The sequence below is a fragment of the Anas acuta genome, chromosome 29, assembly GCF_963932015.1.
Source record: "Anas acuta chromosome 29, bAnaAcu1.1, whole genome shotgun sequence".
Classification (NCBI taxonomy): domain Eukaryota; kingdom Metazoa; phylum Chordata; class Aves; order Anseriformes; family Anatidae; genus Anas; species Anas acuta.
In genome coordinates, this window is record NC_089007.1 from 2,758,548 (window position 1) to 2,781,796 (window position 23,249).

Genomic DNA, 23,249 nt, shown 5'->3' on the forward strand with positions numbered 1-23,249 from the left:
GCGGGGAACGGGGGGGGGGGGGGGGGGGGTTTGCGGCTCTTTTCCAGCTCGGAACCTGCACCGAGAGGACCCGGAGGGGGCTGAGGGGACCGGGAGGGAACCGGGCTGTGCCGTGCCGCCGGGGGGCGCGGCGGCAGCGAGGTTTAGCGGCCGCTCGGGCCCTTCCTTCCCGCCCCGTCCCGCCCCGTGACGCGAAGGCGGCGCTGGGGCTCAGCATGGCGGAGGTGGCGGCCGCTCCCGCCGCGCCCGCGACCCGGAGCCCCCGGCGCTGAGCCGGAGCCGCACCGAGCTCGGCGGCCGGGCCTGCGGGGGGCGGGGGGCGGGGGGGGGGGGGGTCCCTTTCCCCTTTTTCCCCTTTCCCCTCCCCTTCCCTTTTCCCTTTTTTCCTTCCCCGTCCCCTTCTTTTCGCCATGGCCGAACCGGCGGCCGCGGGCGTCTCCTCGCTGCCCCGCGAGGTCCGCGAGCAGCTGGCGGAGCTGGAGCTGGAGCTGTCGGAAGGTGCCTGTGGGGTGTGGGGAGGGGGTCTGGGGGGGGGCTTCTGTGGGGTTAGGGGCACGGAACGGGGTGTGGGGGGGTCCCTGGGGGGGGGTCCTCGGTGTGAACTGAGGTCCCTGTCTGTGGTTTGAGGGGTTCGTGGTGTGAGGGGGGGGTCTCTGGGGGTGTTTTGCGGGGGTCCTCGGTGTGAAGGGGGGGCCTTTGTGTTTTGGGGGGTGTCCTCCGTGTTGGGGGGGGGAGCCGCCGGGGGTGTTTTGGGGGTGTATGGGGGAGTCCTTGGTGCGGTTGGAGGGTCTCGGTGTGTGTTTTAGAGGGGTTTTCTGTGTGAAGAGGGGGGGTCTCGGTGTGAAGGGGGGGGGTCTGTGCGTGTTTTGGGGCCGCGAGTGGGTTTTTGGTGTGATGGGGGGATCCCTGTGTGGGTTATGGGGTTCTCCGTGTGATGGGGGGGGTCTCTTTGTGTTTTTTTGGGGGGATAGGTGTGATGGGGGGATCTCTGTGTGTGTTTTAGGGGGGTTCTCAGTGTGACGAGGGGGTCCCTGTGCATGTTTTGAGGGGGTCTTCGGTGTGATGGGGGGGTCCCTGCGTGTGTTTTGGGGCTGTTTGGGGGGGTCTTGGTACCATGAGGGGCGTTCTGGGTGTGTTTTGGGGAGGCTCTTGCTGTGAGGGGGTGCTTCGTGTGTGTGCGTGGGGGGGTCCTCGGTGTGATGGGGGGCGTCTGGGTGTGTGTTTTGGGGACATGGGGGGGGTTCTCGGTGTCAAGGAGGCTTTTGGGGGGGCTCCCTATGAGGGGGCAGCCTCTGAGGGGGGGGGGAAATCTTGTGGAGGAGCCGGGCGCGTGGCTGTGTGCCGGAGGCCCTGGGACTGCGGAGGCCGGGATTGTGCCCGTGTGCAGAGCGGAGGCTGCCGAGGGAGGCCCAGGTTGTGCTGGGGGGCCCCGTGCCCACTGTGGGGAGCAGGGCAAGGAGGGACCCTGCCTTTGGGCATCATTTGGGGACCACCCGACCCAACCCAGCCTCCCCCCCCCCCCGTGTCCTGGCATCGCCCCTGCGGGTTGATGGGCCTGGGGTGCTGAGGTGGGGGCTTGGAGGAGCAGAGGGTGACCGAGGGAGGCACAACCGGCTGCTTCGTCGCTCCCCGAGTTGTTTTGCCTGGCTGCAGTCAGGACGAGAGCTCAACGCTTGTTTGCCGAGAACAAAACCCAGCGAATTTGTTTCCCGTTTTGCACGGGTCCGTCTTTGTTTCCTGGTGCCTAACCCGCCGCTCGCCGTGCAGCTTTGTTGTAAATTCCCCCTGCGGAGCCGGGGGATGAGGCTGGAGGCTGCCGAGCAGGTAGCTCCGTGTCGCCCACCTTCAAATCCAGCAGGGCCCTGAGCGGCGTCATCGGCGTGGTCGCAGTCATCACCCTTAGCATGGAAATTCATGAAAAATCAGGCTGCGGTGACACCTTTGCTCTGTCACTTTGTCCCAGAACGTGCAGCGCCTCAAGGAGCCCTGAAGTTTGGAAGGTTGGGAATTTGCTCCCTGAGCTGCCCACCGTGGTGTCCAGTGCTCAGCCTTTAGAAAACGCGGTGGTAGAGCTCAACGCGAGTTGTTTGTAGTTAAACATCCAACGCTCGCTGCTTGGTGGTGGCTTTTTTGTCAAATGTTTCTCAGATATGCTTTCTGTAAACATTTAACTAAAGTGATAACTCTATCTGCTGTTTGGTTTCGGGTGCTCCGTGATAGCAAAGGATTGAAGAACATCCTCTTAGGTCACTCAAAATACAATACGAAGCAATGCTTTCGTGAAGAAGGAGAGTTTGATGAATGTTCTTAAGCTTTTGCTTGTATTTTCTGTTTCATGTGATACTGAGAGACCATTGTGGCCTGACCCTGCTATATGCAGTCCTGCAAACTTTTTTTTTTTTTAAACCCTTTTGCTAGAATGGCTGGCTATGACATCATGCTAATCTTTAAAAAGCTTCTAACAGCTTAAACTTCCCTGCTTTTACAGTGAAGTTTCCTACGTTATGTAAGTAACTCTGTGGATATTAAATCCACTACCACTTTATGGATTTAGGACCCCGATTCTTTAATATGCATATTACGGATTTGTTGGCGCAGCTCTCTTTTTTTTTTTTTATCAAAAAGCTTCGAGTACAGAGAATTTTGTGTGACTGTGGCCCCAAGCTGCTTGGAAACATTCTTCCTGGTATCTGGCTGCTGAGATAGCTGAGGTCTGCCCTGTAAGGAGCGGGGTGAGTCAGTGAGGTAATGTCATTGTGTGCTTCTTGAAAATACGCCCTACTTTGAGAGTTAAGCTTAAAGATTTTAAGGTGTATGCGTGCATTGTTCAGCCGAATATAACTATGGATCTGTTGATGGTAAACAATATTGAATAGACGCATTTTATTCGAGTGGCAGTCGTGCTTTGTGTTTGACTGATTTGTTCCTGCTCAGATAAAGATGCTTCGTCCTTCCCCCCCTGCCTTGCTGCCTTTTTGTCCCCAGGCTTGCCTCTCGTTCGGTGTGTAAACATTTCTGGGGGCTTTCTGAGGACGAACACCTCCTTTTGGGGCAGGACTTGTGCCTGCAGTGGGCTCACGAAGTAGGCTGGGACTCCTGACAACACGGACAGGGAGTTGGGAGAGCGCTCTGCCTTCGGTGGGGTCCCACGGTGGGGAGCACTGGGCAGACTGGTGGAGGAGCTGTGGCTTCGGATGCGGGCTGGGAGCGTGAGCAAGTTGCCTGTGCGTTCCCCTGAACTTTCCCAGTTTACAGGATTTATAACAATATGGGGGAAAGACTGTATTAAAATCTTATCTGGCACTGCGCTCGTTCGAGGTGCTGTGTCAGCAAGCAGGATGCAAAGTGGAACAGAAGGATTAGTTTAATGTATGCTTAAAATAGAAATCATAGTTTGCAGTGATGAGCCGTGAGACTTTCTTCAGGAGCAATCTACGCGGAGAGGACAACAGGGCTAATTACACCTCTGCCCCATCCCAGGGCTGCTCCTTGCGGAGCCCTGTGGTCAGCGTGGAAGTAACAGGAGCCCCATCCCTGAACACACTCAAAACGTCTCAGGAAAACAGCAAAAAAGCTTCAGGGAGCAGTCCTTGTTTCAGCAGGAGAAATTGTCTTTTTATTTTGGGTCTTTCATTGTGAGCCTTTATTTGGCCTCGGCGATTGATTTGAGTCTCCTGTATTACTCGAAGAGCTTAGATAAGGGTTTGGTTGTCTCCCATTAATGCCAAGTGCATCAGATCCAAACCTGGAGCAGCACGTTTTATGGACACATCTCCCTCCTTTGCAGAAGGGACCGGTGTCGTTGCCTCTAATTAGGCTGAATAACAATAACCGTACACAAGCGAAGAATTAAGTCATGGAGCTGTGTGGAACCTGGAACCTACTGATTACTCATGTTTTCCTTCTTTTCTCACTTTAGGGTTATTTTTTTTTTTCTTTCGAGTGCTTTTTTCATCTGTCAGTAACGCCCACGTCCTGCATGGGTAATGATGGGAAGGGCTGGCTTTGTATTTGCATCTGCTGCTGCCTAATGAGTAAAGGTGCCGGGGATGCGAACTTTAAAGGCTTTACCCCCACCGTCGGCTGGGGGTCAGAAAAACGAGAGGTCTCATGGTTCTGTGAGCTCAGGAGCTCGGCTTTACACCTTTGGGGTGGTGCTGCAGCTGTGTGTGAAGGTGACTTTGTATCCTCTCCACGGTGCTGTGTCCTACAAGGCTCCCAGTGCCTGCTGGTGCACTCGCAGGGCACGGAAAAGGTCTCAATTCCTCCCATGGCCAGGCTAAAAGGCCAGCACAAAGCACCCCAGCACCCTTCCTGGGTGCCCAGGCGCTCTGATGCTTTGGGGGAACTCTCCAGCAGCTCCCCTCCCGTTAACCTCATCGCACTTCGGTTCCTCGAGCTAAGAAACCCTGGCATGGCCAGGTTCAGATGGCTTTAATTAAGCGTGTTCAGTAGATTTGCACGTTTTGGGACTCAGGTCCTGGCACAACGGGGCTGGGGTTTGCTGTTCTGCTTGGGGAGCTGTCTCCCAGCCCAGCTCGTCTCTGAGCGGGTTAAGTCCTCGCATAAAGAGCTTACTTGGCTGCTGGGTTTCCTTTTGACTGTGGTTCCTGCCCTGGTTTTTACCTAGTAAAGGGATGTGAGCGGCGTGAACTTCAGCTTGTGCCACCTATGAGAGGATGAGGTAAGGGGAGGGGGGAACTCCACCTAGTAATAACGAGGAATTCCTCTGATAGCAGCTCGGGCTCGGAACACGATTTGTCCGTTCTGGGTTGTGTGACAGCGTTATCATAGCGCTGCTCTTACCTCATGTACAGAAGGAGCTGGTTTCTGTTTACTTTTCTGGTTAAACATCCATTTGGCTGTCTGGTTTGTGATCTTGTGTGGGTGTTTCTGTGAATGGCTTCGTGCACCTGTGTTTGTTCCTTTTCAAGCTGATTGTCTCTTACCGAAGAATCGAGGCTGGCTGCGGAGGAAAGCTTCGCGTAAGGGTTTTCAGAAGAAAGTGCAAGGATGGTGGCGTGCGTGGAAAAAGTAGTATCAGCAAAACAGTTGAAACCCAGGTCTGAAGGCCAGCCAAATAGGAGAGAACCTTACTGGAAGAAAACATGTTGACTCAAGCAAGTGGGTAGAGGCTTTATTTTGTTTGGCTGGAAAAATTCCTATGGAATCGTGGTGTTTTTTCTGTTCTCCCCAAAATTGCGCTTGTTGGTTTTCATTCTTTGACTGCCAGGCACCTACCAAAGCAGGAGAGGATCTCTTCTCGCACGCTCAGCAGCTGAAATCCAGCACTTAAATAGGTTTAGAGAAGAGTCAAAAGAAGCAACTATGCGAGTAAGGTCTGCTTATGTGGAGTTTGCTGAGTGGGCAGAAAGATTTCACTTCTCTTTCCTCCCTCCTGTTCAGAGGGAAACTTCTGCAGCAGGGAAGAGGTTGCAGAGCTCGTGAGCGAGTCGGATCTGCTTTCTTGCAGCTAGCAGGACCTACAGGTGGTTTTTGTGCATTTATGCAGCATTGCACCCACAAGTCTTGCATTAGGCAAAACTAGGAATGGGAAAGCTTTCATGTTGCTTCCTTAATTCACCTGCAGGACTGACAGCTGATGGGTACCAAATCTGCTGAGAAATCTGTGCAGGGCTTTGACGGAGCCTTTCTGTGCGCAGCCAACAAAGGTGCAGTTCCGAGGCAGTGCTTTGAAATGCAGAAAAATCGTTTTGGAGCACGTCACAGAGAGTTGCTCACGCAAATTTGGAGGCGATCGTCCCTGCCTCGCTTGGCTTTCTGAAGATCCTGCTAAGAGCCTTCGCTTTTAATGGTGGTGTATTTTTTTAAGCTTCACAACGCAGGAAGAAGTGGTGCGAGCGTGGTAGCATGTGGGTTCCGTGCAATGGCTGTCTCGCAGGAAAAGGAAATGCAGCTCGAGTCACGGGCGGCAGAGGAGCAGAGAAACAAATCTGTCCCCGGTGCCTCCAGCAGGAGGTCCATGGGAGCATCACAAATTTAAAGAGTGGGAAAAATGGTGGACGATTTGGGGAGAGTTAAACGCAAAAATTGGGAGGAATATTTTGCCTAGGCTGTGCCTGGGAGTAGGTTTTACTGTACAAGGAAGCTGTTTTGGAGCAGCCAGGTTGGGATAGCAAAGAACAGCCAGGAGAGGCAAAGAATGTGCGGGTGTTTTGTGCTCTCCCTCCAGTCCTTAGGAAACGAGGAGCGACTTCGGGGCTATTTTTAAAAGCTGCAGCCCTGACCCTTTGCCTTGGGGAGAGGAGGAAATTAGAGGCTTTAAAGGCAGTCCTCCACCTCCTCCCCGACTGCTTCTCCGATGCCCTGCTGGAGTTGGAAGCAGTTCCCCTCCGCTGGGCTCAGGGCACGTCTGGTAGCGATGATTCCTCCTTGGGGTGGCATCTGCACGTTGAGCTGGGTGCTCAGGACGCATCAGTCAGGCCCCTTGGCCTGCCGTGCCTGCAGAAAAGCCTCCTCTGGCGTTCCTCTTGTGCTGTCCTAGATAACCCATCTCCAGTTTTCTATTTTAAAGTCCGGGGCATGAAATATTAAGTGGGAAACGGGCTGGGTGGTAGCAGAGCGGCGCAGAGCCGGAGGGCTGCTCTTCCAAACTACATCCAGCTACAAAATACTCGGAGCTCCGTGGAAAAGCAGGCATGCAGAGGACCCCTCGTGCTTCTGGCTCATGGGTAACGTGTCAGAAAGGGGGATGGGTTCCTTCCTGGTCCCCTCTGATTAGTTTTTGTCATGAAGCTTTCTATTCATCGGGTTTATCGTGTTTATTCAGTGGCACGTTTCAGAAGCCAAAGAGTGAACTAATGGTGAGACGTCCCAGAGGTGCAAGCAGAAGCCGAATAGTTTCCTGTTTTGATTTGTTTCAAATCTAACGTTCAGATAATTTCTTAAAATGGATTTCTTTAAACTGCGTGCCTCAAAGTTATAAAAAGCATTTCCTGAATCGCAGCGAGCTGTTCCACCACGTTTTGGAGCGGGTCGGGTTGAGGAGCTGAAGCGTTCTCCTGTGGAGGTTGATTCAATCCCAAATTTTTCGTGGAGCTTATGAAATCAGGGAAGAGTCACCAGGCCAGGATGTCTCGTTCTATTAATTAGAATGGAAGATCCTTAAATTTGCACCATGTGTGAGGGAAACAGTGATTTATAGCTAACGGATGCTCTGCAGGCAGCAGCATTCCATCTGCTGCACAAATTTTCCCATTACATTTCGATGACAAGTCTTGGGAAAAGCCTCACACCTGTATTTCTCATTCTGAGTAATGTTTGCCAGCGCTGTGTTTTCACTCTTGCCTGGGTATTTTTCTGAGTAAGATGCCTATTTCTATCTGCTTGCTTTTTTTTTTTTTTTTTTTCCAGCTTCAGATTGGAGAGGGTCTGAAGCACTCCTTGGAGTACAGGCAGGCGGCAGAGGTTGTATTTATACCAAAGATTGTCGTAGTTTTAGTGACTGAACTCCTCCTTTCTGCTCTACTGAGCAAACACCTTGTTTTGTTTCCTGTAACTTCAGCTGAGTAGGATTTAAAAAAAAAAAACCAAAGCTTAAAGTTGTAGAACTTCTCTCCCAATGTAAACTTTTTCTATCCCTTATTGCCTTGAGAGTTGCTGATACCAACTGGGTCTGTCTGGACTTTGAATTCCATGGGGTTGGGAGCCCGCAGAGCCTGCAGGACATGCACAGATATATTTTGGGAACCCGGGATGTGAGTTTACTGCCTCGGTGATCAGCAACTGAGCCTCTCGGAATTGTTCCCCAGCAGTCAGGCAACCTGCTTTCACCAGCTCCCTGTCCCTAGGGAGCAAAAATAACCAAGAGAATTGTATCCCAGCCTGATAAAATTAGGTCTTCTGTAATCTCTCGCGGAACAGCCGGATGGCTAGCTGCCTTCACAAACATATGTTTTAATGCAGGAATAATGCATTCCATCTCGGATGGCTATAGCCGTGGGAGCTGCTCGACTTAGTGGCTAAAGCACTCCCATTTTGCCTCTGGGAGCAGGACTAATGTCAAACAGCAGGTCTGAAGTGCAGCAGTGGAAAAGGATTGTTTGGGATGTTTGGCCTGGCTCGTGGTGTTAACAGGGATGTTCCTGTACCTTGGTCCTAAAGGATTTGGGGAACAGAACTGTCCTGTTGTTGGAAATAAGGCGTAAATTGCAAAGAGGAGGATTTAGCTGCGACCTAGAAATATGTGCACTCATTCTGCATTAAGAAAACATCGTTTAGGACCTCTTGTGTTCCTCTAATATGAGTTTATAATAAATTTCTCTGAGAGCAGTGTAGGTAACTCACAGGAGGGAGGCAAAATCGAGGTGTTGGTTGTGCTTTCTGCCTGCCTCTCCTGACAGCTCCCGGCGCAGCGGGGAGGCACCGGTGTCACCGCAGCCACCAGCGCAGACAAAGCCCAGTTCTGCTGGGAATTGATCGATCATGTGGTCCTTCAGCTCCTCCTTCGTAGCTGCTGAATGTCATTAAGGGAAGGCAAGAATTAAGTATTTTTCCCCCAATAATCTCGTGTGTGATCGATTTTTGTGGTTGGCCCCGGGGTGGCCGGCGGCTGGGGGCAGTCAGGGTGCCCAGGAGGATGGGAACAGGCAGACAAGGTGAGTTGTGCTTGGCCATAAATTGGAAGGGTGGGATCTCAAGGTTGATCAAGCACAAGATTCAGAGTTGGCAGGGTTTTGGGTCCTGTCCCTACATGTGGCTTCATTACATAGCTCTGCAGCCACCGTTCCGACAAGGGCAGAGCCAGGTGAGGATGTGTCACCTGCTGTCACCTCTACCTTCACGCTTCAGCTTTTCATTTAGAGCGCTGCTCAATCTTTGAAATGAAGAACCATCTCAATAGGAAAAACCTTTGCTAGAAGTACTCCAACTGCCTCGCCGAGAGCAGCGATGAGCGCACGTATGTCAGTAGGGACGTCCTGATAAGGCTGTTTTCTTTGCCTACTCGTCACGTCCTCATCATCGCCTTTCACTGTAATTACCCGCTGGAAGCTGCGTGTGCTCCTGGTGACAACGATCACGCAGATAAGCCGACCGGCCAAAAGAAACCTGAGGAGGAGAAGAAAACCTGAGGTTTTGAAGTTTTCTGGTTTATTTCTAGAAAGAGGCATGAGCAAAGTCACCAGAAGGTTGGAAAAGGTCACTTGGTGCCTTCCTGTCAAGAAAGCGAGGCGCGTGGCGAGCACGGTTTTGCCTCGAATGCAGCAGCTGACATTCCTGCGCTGTCACTGTGGTGAGGAGAAGGAGAATTACACCGAGGAGCTGGAAGTGACATGGCAAATTCCAGCCTGTGCTTACTCACCGAGCGGTGGAGAGCCGAGTCAGGCGATCCCAACGGAGATAAAAGGTCCTTGATCCTCAGTGGTGCTGCTGGAGAAGAGAAACAGATCTGCAGCTCGTTAAACCGTGCTGCCCATTTCTTTCCTTAATTGAACAGAAATGGAAAGTGCCTATTAAAGGTCTTCCATTGCTGGCATTTAGGAAAGATTGTTATTTGTCCCGCAGGAGTGGTTCTAGCAAATGCTGGCGTTTGGGTGGCTGGACACAGGGCTTCTTGTAAGGCTCCAGCTCGGTTGTGTGTGCAAAAGGAGGGGGGAGATGCTGAGAGGTTTGTTTCAGAAGACTCTTTGCTGGGTCTGGAAGCCAGAGAAGAGCTCGTGTGGTCTTGGGGTGTCCTCACCTTGCAGCCCTGGTCTCACAACACAGCTTTTGGCAGCAGTAGGGGCTCAGGATGCTCACACCTCTTAGCACCTTACTCTGCACCGTGCAGACCATGGGCACCTCGGTTTAAAGCTGTGAACTGTGGTGAGCTCAGGGCAGTTGATTCAGCTTTTAAGAATGCAAGTTCCGTTTTTTAAAAAAAGTATTGAACTATTTACTTCATCCTGTTTGCAGTCAAGCATTTGTAGTTAACCAAATTTTCTTTTTTTTTTTATTTTTTACAGTTTTTCTTAAGCTTTTAAGGCCGTCCTGAAGGAAATGCTGGCCACCAGACTGAAGTATTGTGTTAGCTAAAAGCAGAGCTCACAAAGTGTTTGTGAGATTTATTTAATTATTTTTTTTTTTGAGACCGAGACCTGTGTTTATTCTTAGGGCAGAGACTTGAAGTGTTCCCATGTGGATTAAAAAAAAAAAAAGCGAACAATTTTTATTGTAGCTGGAATGAAAACCTCCATGCTTACACAATTCGAGATTGGAAGCTGCTCCAGTGAAGAGGGGGAAGGTTTTTCAGTTCACAGCCGGGAAGCTGAGATGCGCAGAGGTGAGCACCTTGCTCTGCTTCAGGGCCACGTCCCTGGGCCAGGCACACCTGAGATCCCCTGGCCCTCAGCTCCTACAGCAGCGTGCCTGAACCCTGGCAGAGGAGGAGGCTTGAAATACGCAGCCTGGTGACCCCTAACCAGGTGCCTGTGCAGGATGCTGAGAGTTTTCATGCTCGGCTGCATGTACCAGGGCAGCGACGGTAGCTTGTGGTTGAGCACGTGGATAGAAACTGGCTGCATTTGTCGAATTTCCCCTTCTGCTTTAAATTCTCGAGTCCCTCGTGAAAATGTGATGAATTTAAGAAGTCCTACAGTGTAGAAAAAAGTCAATTATCGAGTCCCAAGTAGGGAGAATCGTGGATGAAGACAAAGCAAATGAGTCAGATATAAATAATCCTATTATGTCTTGGCTGCTGCCACACCTAGAAACCCTGAACAAACACTGCTGTTCTGTTTAGTTATTCCTCCATTTGATACACTTTACTTGTTAAGTCCTGTTTTCAAATTGCAGCATGTAAAAATCGTCTAGGGCTACTCACCAGCAGTGTTCAGTACTTAAGAATGTTGGTTTAGGAATTTTGACCAGAGACGGAGATGCCTGTGCTAGAACGTAGTTAATTTGCTCTCGGAGTTCCCCAAAATTAGGAAAATACATAATCCTGGGGCCGGTGTTGCTTTGGAAGGCTTTCAGGGCAATTCTTTTTCTGCAGTAGGCCTTTAAAAAAAAAAAAGCCTGGCTAGAAGAGCAAACAGGAAGATGTAATTCCCCTTTGGCTTTTGTGCAGCAAAAGGTTATTCATTGTATAGAGCTTCAGTGAAACGCTCCTGGTGTGTCTGGTCGTAGCGTGGAAGGTGTAAGGGAAGGCGTTTTGATCTAGCAGAACTGTATTTGATGTATCGTGATTGCTGCCATGTGTCTTACTGGGTAATTAGCTAATAGCTCGTCTCCTTCCCTCCTGCGTTGTGGATAAGCTAATTTTAAGAAATCTGAGTAAAGAGGCTTAAAAAAAAAATAATACAAAAGACAAAAGACCCTTCCCTCCCACCCCATACCCTAATTCTCTTGTAGCTCCCCTCAAGGGGGCACAAAGGCTTGTCTGGTAAGCATGGCTGTCCTTAATTCCATTTTTTTTTAGGAGAGGTTAGGGTTTGTTTGTTGGTTCTTGTCCAAACACGTACCATTTGCTTCGCATTGTTCTTTTGTGCTGCCTGCTGTCCTTTGGGCTGTGCATGTGGCCTATGAAATGTGATCCTCTGACTCCAAGGAATTGCAGAGATTTGTCTTAGGCACGCGTACCTGCAGTAATCTTTCTCAGTTTATCAGTGCTGCAGTGTGACAGCTCATGATATTCAGCCCGTGCGTTTCCCTGGAGTGAAAAGGTAATTTCTAGTGGTAAACCTGATGGAGAAAGCCAAATAGAAAGAGAGCTTCGTGTCCTGACAGCTCTTCGGGGGGTTATTTATGGAGCAGCAAAGGTGATGCTTTATTTTTCATGTTCTAGAGATGGAAATGGATGCAGCAAAGCAACAAGAGAGGTAGATGATGGCAGCTGTGTTCTCCATGCCATGCGAGGTGCCCTAACTTGGCCTTTCCTCTTAGGAAAGTTATTGCTGCTTATGTTCTCTTGTTTCAAATCCCTGAATACCTTCCCGTGAGCAATAAACCGGTGCGAAAGGGACACGGACGCGCTGCACGGCACTGCAGACACCCTCATCCTCCAGCAGAGACAGAAGTGTTTGGGCAGGAGGATGAAAGGGAAGACTTGGCGTGGAGAAGTGGGGAAGGAGTAAATAAGTCTTCTGTCAGAACGCAGTTTGGCTGCAGGTTACGAGTGGGCTGGCAGCAGCACAGCTTAGAGAGTTTGCTGCTTGATGGTGCTTTGCCGTGCAAAGTGACGGTCTCCCGGTTGTGCTGGTCCAGCTGCCCTGGGTCTGTCCTGAAAGCTGGATGGAAGAGCTGCCAGGCTTCAAAAATTAACAGCATTACTGTTGAATATCTGACATCAAGAGAGAAGAGCCTACAGAACAGTCCAAGAAAGGAAGAATGAAAGGAACCAGTGAAGCAGAGAGAATTGGGCCAAGTTAAACCCCTTTTTTCTGTAATTCTGCTATCGAGAATTGCTCTTTAGGAACAGCTTAAATTTTCTGTGGGTGAAAAGTGACAAAAAGTCTCCCCAAGTTATTGTCACGCCGAAGTACGCCAGCAGTTGTCGGGATTGTTTCCCTGTTTTGAAGGTTCTGTTTGAAGCTGCTTCATGGATTCCCAGTTGAAAGGTAGATTTCTGCTCCTTCAGCACATTCTGCCCCAAGCAATTGCAGACAGCATCTCCTTAACTCACTAAACCAGTTGATGGTTGAGCTTTGAACATATTGTCTGCTCTTCAAGCGTTACATACGGTTAGATACGTAAATGAAAAGGGCTCTGCTGGTTGTTCCAGGGAGTTACCTCATGGAGGGGAAAAGCTGACTTGGGTTTCCTGTGATATCCTTTACCTCTGATTGTGCAGGGTGCAAATTCAGAGCCGCCCTGCGTTATCTGGGGATGGAGGCACATATGAAAAGGAAGAAGGCAGCTAGGCGAGGGCAGCTTGCCAATTGCTTAAAGCCTTTGTTAGAGACTAAAGGAAACCTGCGCCCATTTAGGCACTAGTACAGCCCCAGGGGCTTTCTTGGCCTCATATGTAAAGAAGATGAAGGCAGCCGCATGGAAATGATTGCACACTTTTGCATGTCAGTCTACATTAGCTCTTCAGACCCTGGCTGTTGTTTGAACGCTAAGATCTTGTGCTTAATTCTCCGAGTTTTCATCCTGTGGGTCTGGCAGTGCAGCACTCAACCCATCTGGTGAAAGTAAACCATGAGGACAGCATCTTCTGCAGGAGGACGCTCACAAAACCCGTCTCTAGTCGAGCTGCACGGAGCCTTCGTGTGACTTTGTGCTGGTCGCAAGGAAGGAGATGTCTCCATGGCTCTGGGAAGGGGGTCTGCCTCTGATGGCTGCTTTGTCTTTACGGCAGAGTCCTCGTTCTTGGTTTGCTGTGAGCTGGGAGGGAAAAAAAAAAAAAAAAGAGAAAAACTCAAGTCCCAAAATAAACTTCAATTTTAAGCCGGTGAAGCTAACCGAATTAGAAATGTACACACTTCCACTCTCAAATCTGCACTGCTCTGCCGTTTTCTGCATTAAAAGAAGGTTTTGGAGCAGTTCATAGCTGTTGCGCCAGTCACATCACATCAACCACGTCGGTACTCTGCTGTAGATGAGAATTTGGCTTCTGCATTGCGTTTCTGGGCTGGGTTTTTCTTCCTCTTCAAGCTTTTAACATGAAATATTCAATCGTATCCGTGCACAGGAGAGTTGATACAGGTATCACGCTTCAGAGAGCTGCGATGATCGTATCTGGTGGTGAGCACATCCTGCCTTTGTGGTGTCTGTGTTAGCGATCTGAGCGTGACTTTCGGGTTTCAGGAGAAGCATTGTTGTGTTGTCCTCCAGCAGAAGTAGGGTCAGGCAGAAAATCCATCCAGAGTTTCCCAAATAGTGTCTGAGGTACATCCAACTCCGAGGTGTTTTTGTGGACGCTCCAGGTTGGCTGAAAGGGCAGCTCAGCATCGTGTTCGGAAGGAGATCTGAGCTGGATGACCCCAAGGAATTTATTTTGTTTATGGGGTTTGTACGGCACTGCTTTGTGCTTCTACAGTGCCAAAAGCTTAAGAAGAAACGATCCTCTTGCGCAAGGGATATCGAGGAGGAGTGATTGCTTCGCTTCCCAAAGACCATAATTTCTCTTCAGAGACTATTACGTACCATGGCACAAGTTTTACTTATATGAAACATATGGAGTCAGCAGACGAGTCTTAGCGAACAAATTGGAGGGCAGCAATCCAAACCCATGCCTGTTGTCTCCGTTTCTCCTTTTTCAGAGTTTTTGCTTAATTGCAAGCTTTCTGTTTGGACTGTAGTTTCTCCTTCTTGGCAGAATGTCCTGTCTTAAATTATTGCTGTCAGCACGTCCTTAGCCCTTCCTGCTCCCCCCGCTCCCCCAAATTGTGGAGCACAGGCTGTGGTGCCTCAGATTGCTATTAAAAAGGCCATTATGTTTTGCAGTTGAAAGCAAAGCCTGCCGTGAATATAATACTTGATCAACGTGATACAACCATCTTCCTATTAATATTACTACATTTACACACTGCTTTTATAAACAGTGCTCTTTGAAATGGCTGATATCTAGTGATTACGGCTCCATTAGGCGTAGTAACAGATGGTTAATATACGAGTACTTCTTCTGTTGTCATCGATAGCAGAAATACTAAAATGAAAGAGAACGTGGAATTAACGTGGTGCGCCGGAGGATCTCCTATCAGTGTCAGGTCATCAGATCGAGGAGAAAGTAAACTGCTGGTCAGAGTGATGAAAAATAGGCCGGAGAGGGATAATGAATCATGCTGGAGCAAGACGAGCGAGCGTGGGTACTGGAATGGATAGCGAGGCCACAGGGAGGATGATCCGCAGATGGGCAGACCACAGTTTTCTGTAAAACGTCCAGGTTTTAGAAGAGGTAAGACTCCTGCGGCTACTCAGTTAGAGGGAGAGGCCTGGAAAGTCCCTGCCTTCTTCACCAGCCAAAAGAGACATGGAATTAGGCCATGGACATCAGATAACTTCGCCAAGGTCATCCTGTGGAGATGAAGCAACAACTTTGCCAAACATCTGCAGTTGCCCTGTGCACCTGCGCGCGGTTGGAGCTTCCATCAGGTTTTTTTCAGCAAGCACGATGTGAACGCTGATAGCTGTAAGATGAATCGAACGTAACACCCTCGGAAATTCTTTACTTGCTTTTTCAGGTGATGCTTTGGTTAAACTCAGAGTTTGCTGTTAAACAAAGAGTTTCCTGGACACTTTTGGGTTGCCTGTTCTCATTTTCTCTCTGTCCGTTCCTAGAAGGAAAGTGGCTCACACTTCACCATTTCTGTGAGAACTGGAGAGTTCACACTTTTGGGTTTCTGTTTTAGATGAGTAATTTGGAGGGCTTGCACATTTATTGCGTGGTAATAAAAACAGGCCAATACTGTTAGAATTAAATGCCAGTGGTAAATAAAGAGGGAGAGTTTAGGTCGTTATTTAAACTAATCTGATGCTTCTTGCACCTTTGAGGCAGATTGGCCACTGCAAAGAGAAAACTGCACAGTCACCTTTGCATTAAATTTATTGCAGAATGAAAAACTCAAATGTGATCTCACTCTCATTAAAATTAAGTAATTGATGTCATCTCTCAATTAGAAGATTCTTTCGGGAGCTTTTGGCAAGTCATTCCAGGTTGCTATTAAGACCTGACCAATGAAGCATCCTTAAATTGGAGGGGATGGGAGATCTTTCTCTGATAAGCAACTGACAGATACGAAGGAGCATCTCAACAAGGTATCTGTTTGCAAAACCACCAAACCCAGCAACCCCAAACCACTGTACGGTGGGGCTACCAAAAGATTTCTTCTCTGCGGAGATTTCTGTCTTGAGGTTAGTAAGGTGAAGTCAGCAAAATTTGGAAATGAAGCTGAATAAGTTCCTCTTAACGTGCTTGTCTCGAGGTACTGGCTTGTGAATGCCCTGAACGTGAATGATCATCAGAAGCAGAACTGTGAAGGGGAGGATTCTGACTTTAGCTTTGACACGAGTTGTTCTCGTCACGCTAACTGTAACTGTAATCCAGTATTGATAGCCCGTTGGCTCTGCTTTTCATTAGCTGGCATTACAACAATTAACTGTTGTTACTGGTTTACTCTGAATACATTTTGCTGTTTGTTGCTTTTTCAGACAGCTTGCAGTTCCCAACCTGTACAGCTACAGCTTTTGTTTTTTTCCTCTTTTATTCATAATACCATCTAGTGTGTTTTAAATAAAATAATAATTAAAAAAAAAAAAAAAAGCATCCCTGTTTGCAAGGAATCTTTCATCTCCAGCTCTGGGCTATGCAGAACTGGAGTGGTAAGGAGACTTGTGTTTTTGTGCTGGCTTCATCATTTTCAGAATATTAATATTTAATTTAGGCTTTTTAAAGCTTTTAGCAGATTTGTCAGGCTTTCTTCCCTGTGGTGGTATACATGAGGACAACTTGAGAGAGCGTTCTGATTAACTCGCAGTATGGAATGCGCTTTTATTTATTTTGATTTATGATTGAAAAAAAACCTCCTAAGCCGCTCGTCCTGTTCTGTAAGTAGCTTTGCCATAAACAACCATAAAACAGATCCAGCAGTTTTTCCTTTTCTCCAGCTAGAGTCCCACCAAGCAAACGCTCATCACCTCCACGCGATCGATACCCGTCCGTGCCATGGGGACCGCCGGCGGTGTCACCCTGTGGAGAAAAGCGTGGGTGCTTCGGTGTCAAGGAGGTGCTCGGCTTCCTCTTGGTTAGGGCTGCAGCGTGCTTATTGACACGGCTGGTACATCTTTTGGAAGTTTGTATCCTGGCTTTTCATTGTGTTTTGTTTTTTTTAACAAGTGTTTTCACGGTATATTTGATTTTGGAGAGCTTGCAGCTTGTCAGCACAATACGTTACCCGTAGCACATACATGCCGTGACATTTCAACCAGTTACTAGAAATAAAGCTCCGTCTCCTTCAACTTCAAGAAATTGTGGGAAGTGAAGAGCACAGGAGGTGAGAGCAGATCTGGTTCAGGTAGGCTGCCTTTCAGCGCAGCAGATAACTCATCCTGAGGAACATTTGGAACCAGTTTAGAGGCTGAGTTTCTTTTTTTCCACTCGGACCGTGCAGCTGCCTGTGGTACACAAGCTCCTGGTGGGTTTGCGTCGTGCTCAGGCAGTTCTGGATGAGGCCTGCAGAGGAGTTTGTGCTTTTCAGCTGACGGCCCTCAGAGCCATGACTGAGTCCCACGTTCAGCCTCCCGAAATGTGGCGTTCGTGATTCAAGATGCAAACAAAAAAGGGGAAATGCAGTCAGCATTCTGGCTTCTGGCAGAGCCCCTTTTTGTTTACCAGCTCATGTTTCTTTCCAGTTGGCTGCTGTTTGCTGGATCAGTCGATCTGTTGTTTAAAATAATTTGTTTATAGCTAATGCTGCCTTTTGGTCCTTTCATACAGAATTTACTAACAGGAGTTTTCAATTTACCTGCAGAAAGCTGTCTCATTCCTAGGCGAGCGTGTTTGTTTTCCTTCCCTTGCTATCATAAATAAATCACCCTGAGTTTATTTCTACTGCATCGAACGTCCCTGGCCTTCGTGGGAAGAGGGTGCAGCAGCCTCGGCGTCGCACGGAGCAGTTCGCAGGGTGTTGGGGTGTTTGCTTAGCCAGCAAAGCAGCTCTGCCAGGTGCCAGATGTGCAACCCGCTCCCTCTTTCATTGCTATTCAGCTCCTGCGTGTCGTTAGGGGCTGCCTCATTAATTACCAGCGTCGGCTGTACTGTGCAAGGGCCAGTCCCTGGTTTGCAGGCCTCCAGCGTGGAGCTGGCAGTGTTGGAAGCTGCCCAGTCGGTTCTCCAGTGAGGTTTATTAGCTTTTAAGCTCAGCTTTGCTTTCCCAGAAGGGAGGTCCCCATGTAGGGAGCTCTCTGCCCTCCTCACGCCGTGCACGGGGAAGAGCTGACCCCGAGAGGGGGGGGAAGCATCAGCAGATTTTCTCAGTCACTCGCAATACGAAAGCGGCTTTCCCAAAATCGTGCCATAGCTAGGCCAGGGAGGAGTTGGGATGAGATGTTTCGCTCAGCCTCGCTCTCTAGGCTGCTGGGGAGATTTTAATTATGGCACGAACAAAGCAGCGATTGTCCAAAGCTTTGTGTCGCTCCGCTTGTTGTTTTATCCAGTGCCTCTGGTCCCTGCTCGCCGCGGATCCTGGCGAGGTGCTCTGGGGTCATTTGTTGTGATTCCTCCGTTGCTATCTTCTGCTTTATTTTTCACTAATGAGAAGTCAACAAGGTAGAAATTTCCTCCTGTGAATTTTGCTCACGTGAATGTTTGGCTGGAAAATGTGATCTCAGGAACAGTGCTCAGCAAGGTTGTGGCGACAGCTTTCATAACAAATGCATTGCATTTGGGAAGGTTGTTTTATTGTAAATAATTCGCCTATTTGCTTTCAAAGACCAATTCTTCGAACTAAACCGCGTCTTTAACTGCAGGAAGACTCTCTTTTTTTTTTTTTTTTGTAAGCTCTCTTGCTCACTTGCTTTGCCTTCCTTTTCTTTTTGCCAGGTTGCTGACTGTGTGCTCTTAAATAATCCTACTGATTTCTCCATACTTCCTTCCCTCTACAAGTAAGACACTTGAGAATTCAGTTTATTGAAAAAGGAGATGGTGCCCCCTTAGAGAGGCCAGGGTGGGAAAATTGGCTGCGAGGAGCCAATTTCTCTGGAAGTGTTTGGGCTCAGCAGCTTCGGGGGGGATCTCGGGTGGGCTTCCCAGCCCTTGGGCTGACTGTGAACTGGATTGCTGAGCTTTGCCGTGTCTGCAGGAGGATGTTTTGCCACAGTTTTGCTCGTCCATCCAGCTGAAAGGCTTTCACGTTGGCAGGATCTCACCACGTCCTGCTACCCGCCGTCTGAACAAAGTGCTGCTGGAGCCGACGCTTTGACTCTCCGGCGTGCCCCGAACAGAAGTCGTTCCTCGCATCAGCTTTCTTGTAAAGAGCACTGCAGCTGACACAATAATGGGTTTTCTTAGGCTTGCTGGGGACATGCCAGCGTGGTTTCCTTAGCAGTGAAATTCCTCAAGAAGCCACGGTTGCTGATGTAAACATAGCTGGAAGCTTAACACAGCCTGTACTGAAGCGTGGGGCCTGAAATCTGCTTCCTCTGCCCTGCTGCACAGCGCCTTTTTCTTCTGTTCTTTCTGTTTCAGTCGGCTTTCCCAAGCCTGGAGCCAACTTGAACAGGGAGTGCTCTTCAGTCCCAAAGAGACGGCCTCGCCTCGGCGTGGAGGAGCCCGCACACACTCGGGGCTTGTGCACGGCGCCGAGCAGCTTGCCATGAGCCCCAGCGCAGCTCGGCTTTTGTAGGATTTGTGCTGGGCACGGGGTTGTTTTGAATGACCACGTGCAGAGCAGGTTTAAGGGCATTTAACACAGTGCAAATGGCTCTCGATGGCTATCTCGGCTTTGGTTCCCACTAGTCAGGCTCAGAAGGAATGAAATAGGGGAGCCAGGAGCAGACTGAGAGCTGCTCACCCGCTCTGCCGCCTGTGTTTTCGTCGAGCACGCTTCTGGAATTGGGTGGGAGTTCCTGCAAGGCGAATTACTGGTGTTGCACACTAATTTGAGGCTGGGTAAAAAATTAATAATTGTATTGCTTTAGCATTAAGTAGTGGGATCCTACTGGGGTGACTAATGCTGTGTAATAGTAACTATCCTAGAGTGAGTGCTCGCTAATGCTGTAGCGTGGCTGCGGTTTGTGTTGCAGATCTGAGTGCTTTGGGACAAACAACGTGTTCTGCTCTCTCAAGCAGCCATCGTTTCCTTGCTGCCCTTTTCTGAGAGCTAGGAGTGACATCCTGGTGAATACAGGCTTGGCACTGCCTCCTTGGGAGGATCGGGATAGGAGGCACGCAGGAAAACACATCGTGATAGATGTCTCACCTCTTTAGTTCGATAAATTCATTCTTTTGATGGCTTTTTTGTTTGGGGGGCGATCGGTCTTTTAAGTGCTAATGCGTTCGCGGCGATATTTCTTTGTTTCAACATGCATAATCATCGAGCTCAGCCAGTTATTTGGAATAGCATTTGCCCATCTGGAGCTCCATAATTATCGTGCTATGGTGCAGTACAGCATGCCAACTAGGTTAGGGCTGTATTTAAAGGAGGATGGGAGTTGCATTTCCATACCTGAATGCTTTGTGATAAGAAGCACTGTTTGATCAGTAGATAGGGGAGTAATTGCTCTTCACTTCTTTCTTTTCCCATTCTTACATCGTGTTCAGGGATCTAGAATTTAATTACAAAAGGCAACTTCGGGCACAGTCGGACTGAAACAAGTTGCATATCCAAAGCATGCTTCTGGACGGCTTGGCAAGGCGTTGCACCGTGTCAGGTGTGGAGGAGGGCTACCAGCAAGGAATACCCGTGGCAGTTGGCCTACGGTAGGAAAATCAAAGCCTTTCTCAAGAGCCTTCTTAATCATTGCTGTCTGCAGGCCTTGGAAGGGTGAGTGGCAGGAGTTACACGCAGGATAAAATCCGTACAAACTCCTGTTTCAGTCTCATCCCAGGCGGATCCACTGCAGCAATATTCTGATGTTTGCACGGGGGCAAGAGGAAAGTCCTTGGGAAGAAGGTTTTGGTGCATGCCTTGTACTGCCAGCCAGTGCCACCGATGGCTGCGGTGTGGTAAAAGCTTTACACGTCCCTCCTCAACCCATCGCCTTGCTTTGGAGCCCCTGGCAGCCTTTGGATGCTGGTTGTGGAAAAACTAAGGGGAGATGCTTGGCTTTCTAGTGACGGGTGGCTTTCTACACGGGTCAAAATATTTCATTTTGAAGCAGGATGAGTTCTCTTTGGGAGCCTACAAGTTTTTGGTATTAAGGCTGTGTTGAAAACAGGCTTGGTTTGGAAATTCGTCTGTCCACAGCAGCCTATCTGGTGGAGAAAGTTGGAACAGGCGGAGAATTTCTTGTGTGTAATCCCTGCTAGTTGGGCTGGAAGGACGACTCCTGGGAGAAGGTTATCAACACGCAGGGTTCTGAGGGCTCGGTTTCTCCCTGAAGGAGGACAATGATGCACCTCCTGAATAGGTGCTGAGTCACGGGGTTGGTGCTCTTGCATGGAGTTTAGTCATTTCCTGGGAAACTTTTGTTTTCAGTCTGGTGGTGGAGGGCTAGGTCTGCGCGTTTGTGCTGGGGGTGAAATAAATGAGTTTCTGCCGGAGGTTAGTCAGAAAAGAGAATTTTTGCAGACTTGCTTCACTTGGGCTTTAAAATTCATTGTGAGTCGTCTTGTTTGACATTTTACTCAGCTTTGACTGTGCATATAGCCAGGTCTTGCACACGGTTATGTGGCTCTTGCTGTTTTTCATCATCTAAATGCGTTGTTTTGATGCTGCGTTGGTGTTACAAACCCCATGAAGGGCTCCTACACCGAAACCCAACTTCTGCTCAGGGACTGCTTGTTAAAAATAGGTGAAAACGTTTCTCTTGAACAGATTTTGTAAAAACCCTATTTGTGACAAAGCTTTGCTTTTGTGCCCTGTGTAATATTCAGAAGGGAAAACTTATTTTCCCCATGCAAGTAGCAGCTATTTAAAAGTTGTATATTATTTTTTTTCTCTCCAGGGTGGGGTTAGAGGCGGGATTTATTATTTGCGCATGGGATTAAGCTATTTCTGTGCATATGCTGCTTTTGTGGGTAACATGTTATTACTACTACTAGGTTAAAGGTTGGACTGGATGATCTCAGAGGTCTTTTCCAACCTGGCTGATTCCATGTGAAATTCATAGGGCTGCACTTTGAAAAACAAAGGCTTAGATAAAAATTCCCTTCAGTGATTGTACTTTGCAGGTGTTTGTTAGAGGCTGCGAGCAGAGTGTTTATTTAGTAGGGTTATCAGAGTTAACAGAATTTGGTGATGTATTTAAAGGTTTTGAGTGGTTTTCTCCAAGAGTTTTGTTATTTTAAACATTTTGCCTGTTGCAGAGGTAGATGTCAGCCTGTCATTGATAGCAAGGTCTGAGTTGCTGGTGCAGGAGCTCATCGCACACCCTCTTGTCACAGGTAAGGGTCTGAAAGGCAAAGCATCTCCAGCCTTCCTGTCTGGACACAGGAATGAGTTAGAAGTATGGCTTAAAATTTGGCTGCGTCCTCGTTTGAGCAACTTAGCTGGGGAAATCCTTTGAAGAAGCCAACCCCGGAGCATGCCGGGGTCATGCTGATGCTGCAAAAACCGTGCACGCACAACGTGTAGGAATGTTCTCGTGTCTGCTCCAAAGAGAAGAATCAACAGAGTTGTAGTTCATATCAGGGGCTCTTTTATTTACAGTGGTAAGGTTCCAAGTATTTTTCGGTGTCCCGGTCTTGCTAAGCCTTCAAGAACTCCTTTGCTAACCCAGGACGGTGCCGTTTGCAGCAGCAGTAAGATGCCACACGGGTCTTTTTCTGCGGGGAAGGGAGGGTCTTCAGCTGAAACTGATCTGATGCCACCTCCTTTTTGTCGGTCACCCCCTGCCCGTGCACACAAAGAAAACTGAACTCTGTCCTGAGCTCACCCAGGTTGGTGATACATCACATATGGCATCCAAGATTACTGCCCATAATACACGCGCCGAGACGGGTGAAGCGAGGACACTGGGTCAGCTGCAACTCCAAAATGCTGCTGTACGAGAGAGACATTCTTCAGGAGATGGATTTGTTGTTTAAAGGTGAAACAACAGCAATAAAAAAAATATTAAAAGTGCTTAAGGTGCACACGAAGTGACTTGGGGGGAAGTGCACCTTGTGACCTTGAATGACACAGCCCCAGACCTCTGCACATGGGGCAGACCACGCCACGAAAATCCAACTGCGTTCTTTCAAAGTAATAAATGTTGAGATTAAAATAGTTTTAGTTTGATAAAACAGCATTCATCAGCCTTTAGAAAAGATTTCTTCTTAAAGTGTGGAACAGAGTCCCCACAGTGCTGCAGCCAAGTAGACTTGTAGTGTATATAAATTAATCTGGAGCTGATCTGTCTGTGAAACTTCTAGTGCTGCAACTGTAGCAGTATAATGCTGGTGCTTAACAAACACAGCTTTGTAAGTCTTGCTGCTTTTTCAGTAGCCTATTCATGTTCTTAATGGGAACAGAATGGTGCTGTTAAAGGAGAACTGCAACGCGCAAACCTGTTCTTTTTGGTTATCCGTACTGCTTTTTGTGATATAAGGACTGAGCGAGGCTTTATTTATATTTTTTTTAAGAAATCCGTGACTTTTTTTTTCTGTAAGACTGTAGTTTGCAGACCTTGGTATTGTCTTCAAGGAGGAAACCTGATATACGGCTTCA

General features: G+C 48.6%; 1 protein-coding gene across 4 annotated transcripts in view; it reads left to right on the forward strand.

Moving 5' to 3' along the window:
• The first annotated feature begins 180 nt into the window (after nucleotides 1–180).
• DIP2B (disco interacting protein 2 homolog B) overlaps nucleotides 181–23,249 on the forward strand; it is a 67,951-nt gene continuing 44,882 nt past the window's right edge. For 3 of the 4 annotated variants that reach the window (XM_068663291.1, XM_068663292.1, XM_068663294.1), the window contains exons 1-2: nucleotides 181–498; nucleotides 21,908–21,985. In XM_068663291.1, coding sequence (XP_068519392.1) covers nucleotides 411–498; nucleotides 21,908–21,985 — 166 coding nt within the window. In that variant the 5' untranslated portion in view covers nucleotides 181–410. The remainder of the gene's footprint in view (nucleotides 499–21,907; nucleotides 21,986–23,249) is intronic. The other variant, XM_068663293.1, reaches the window with a different exon arrangement.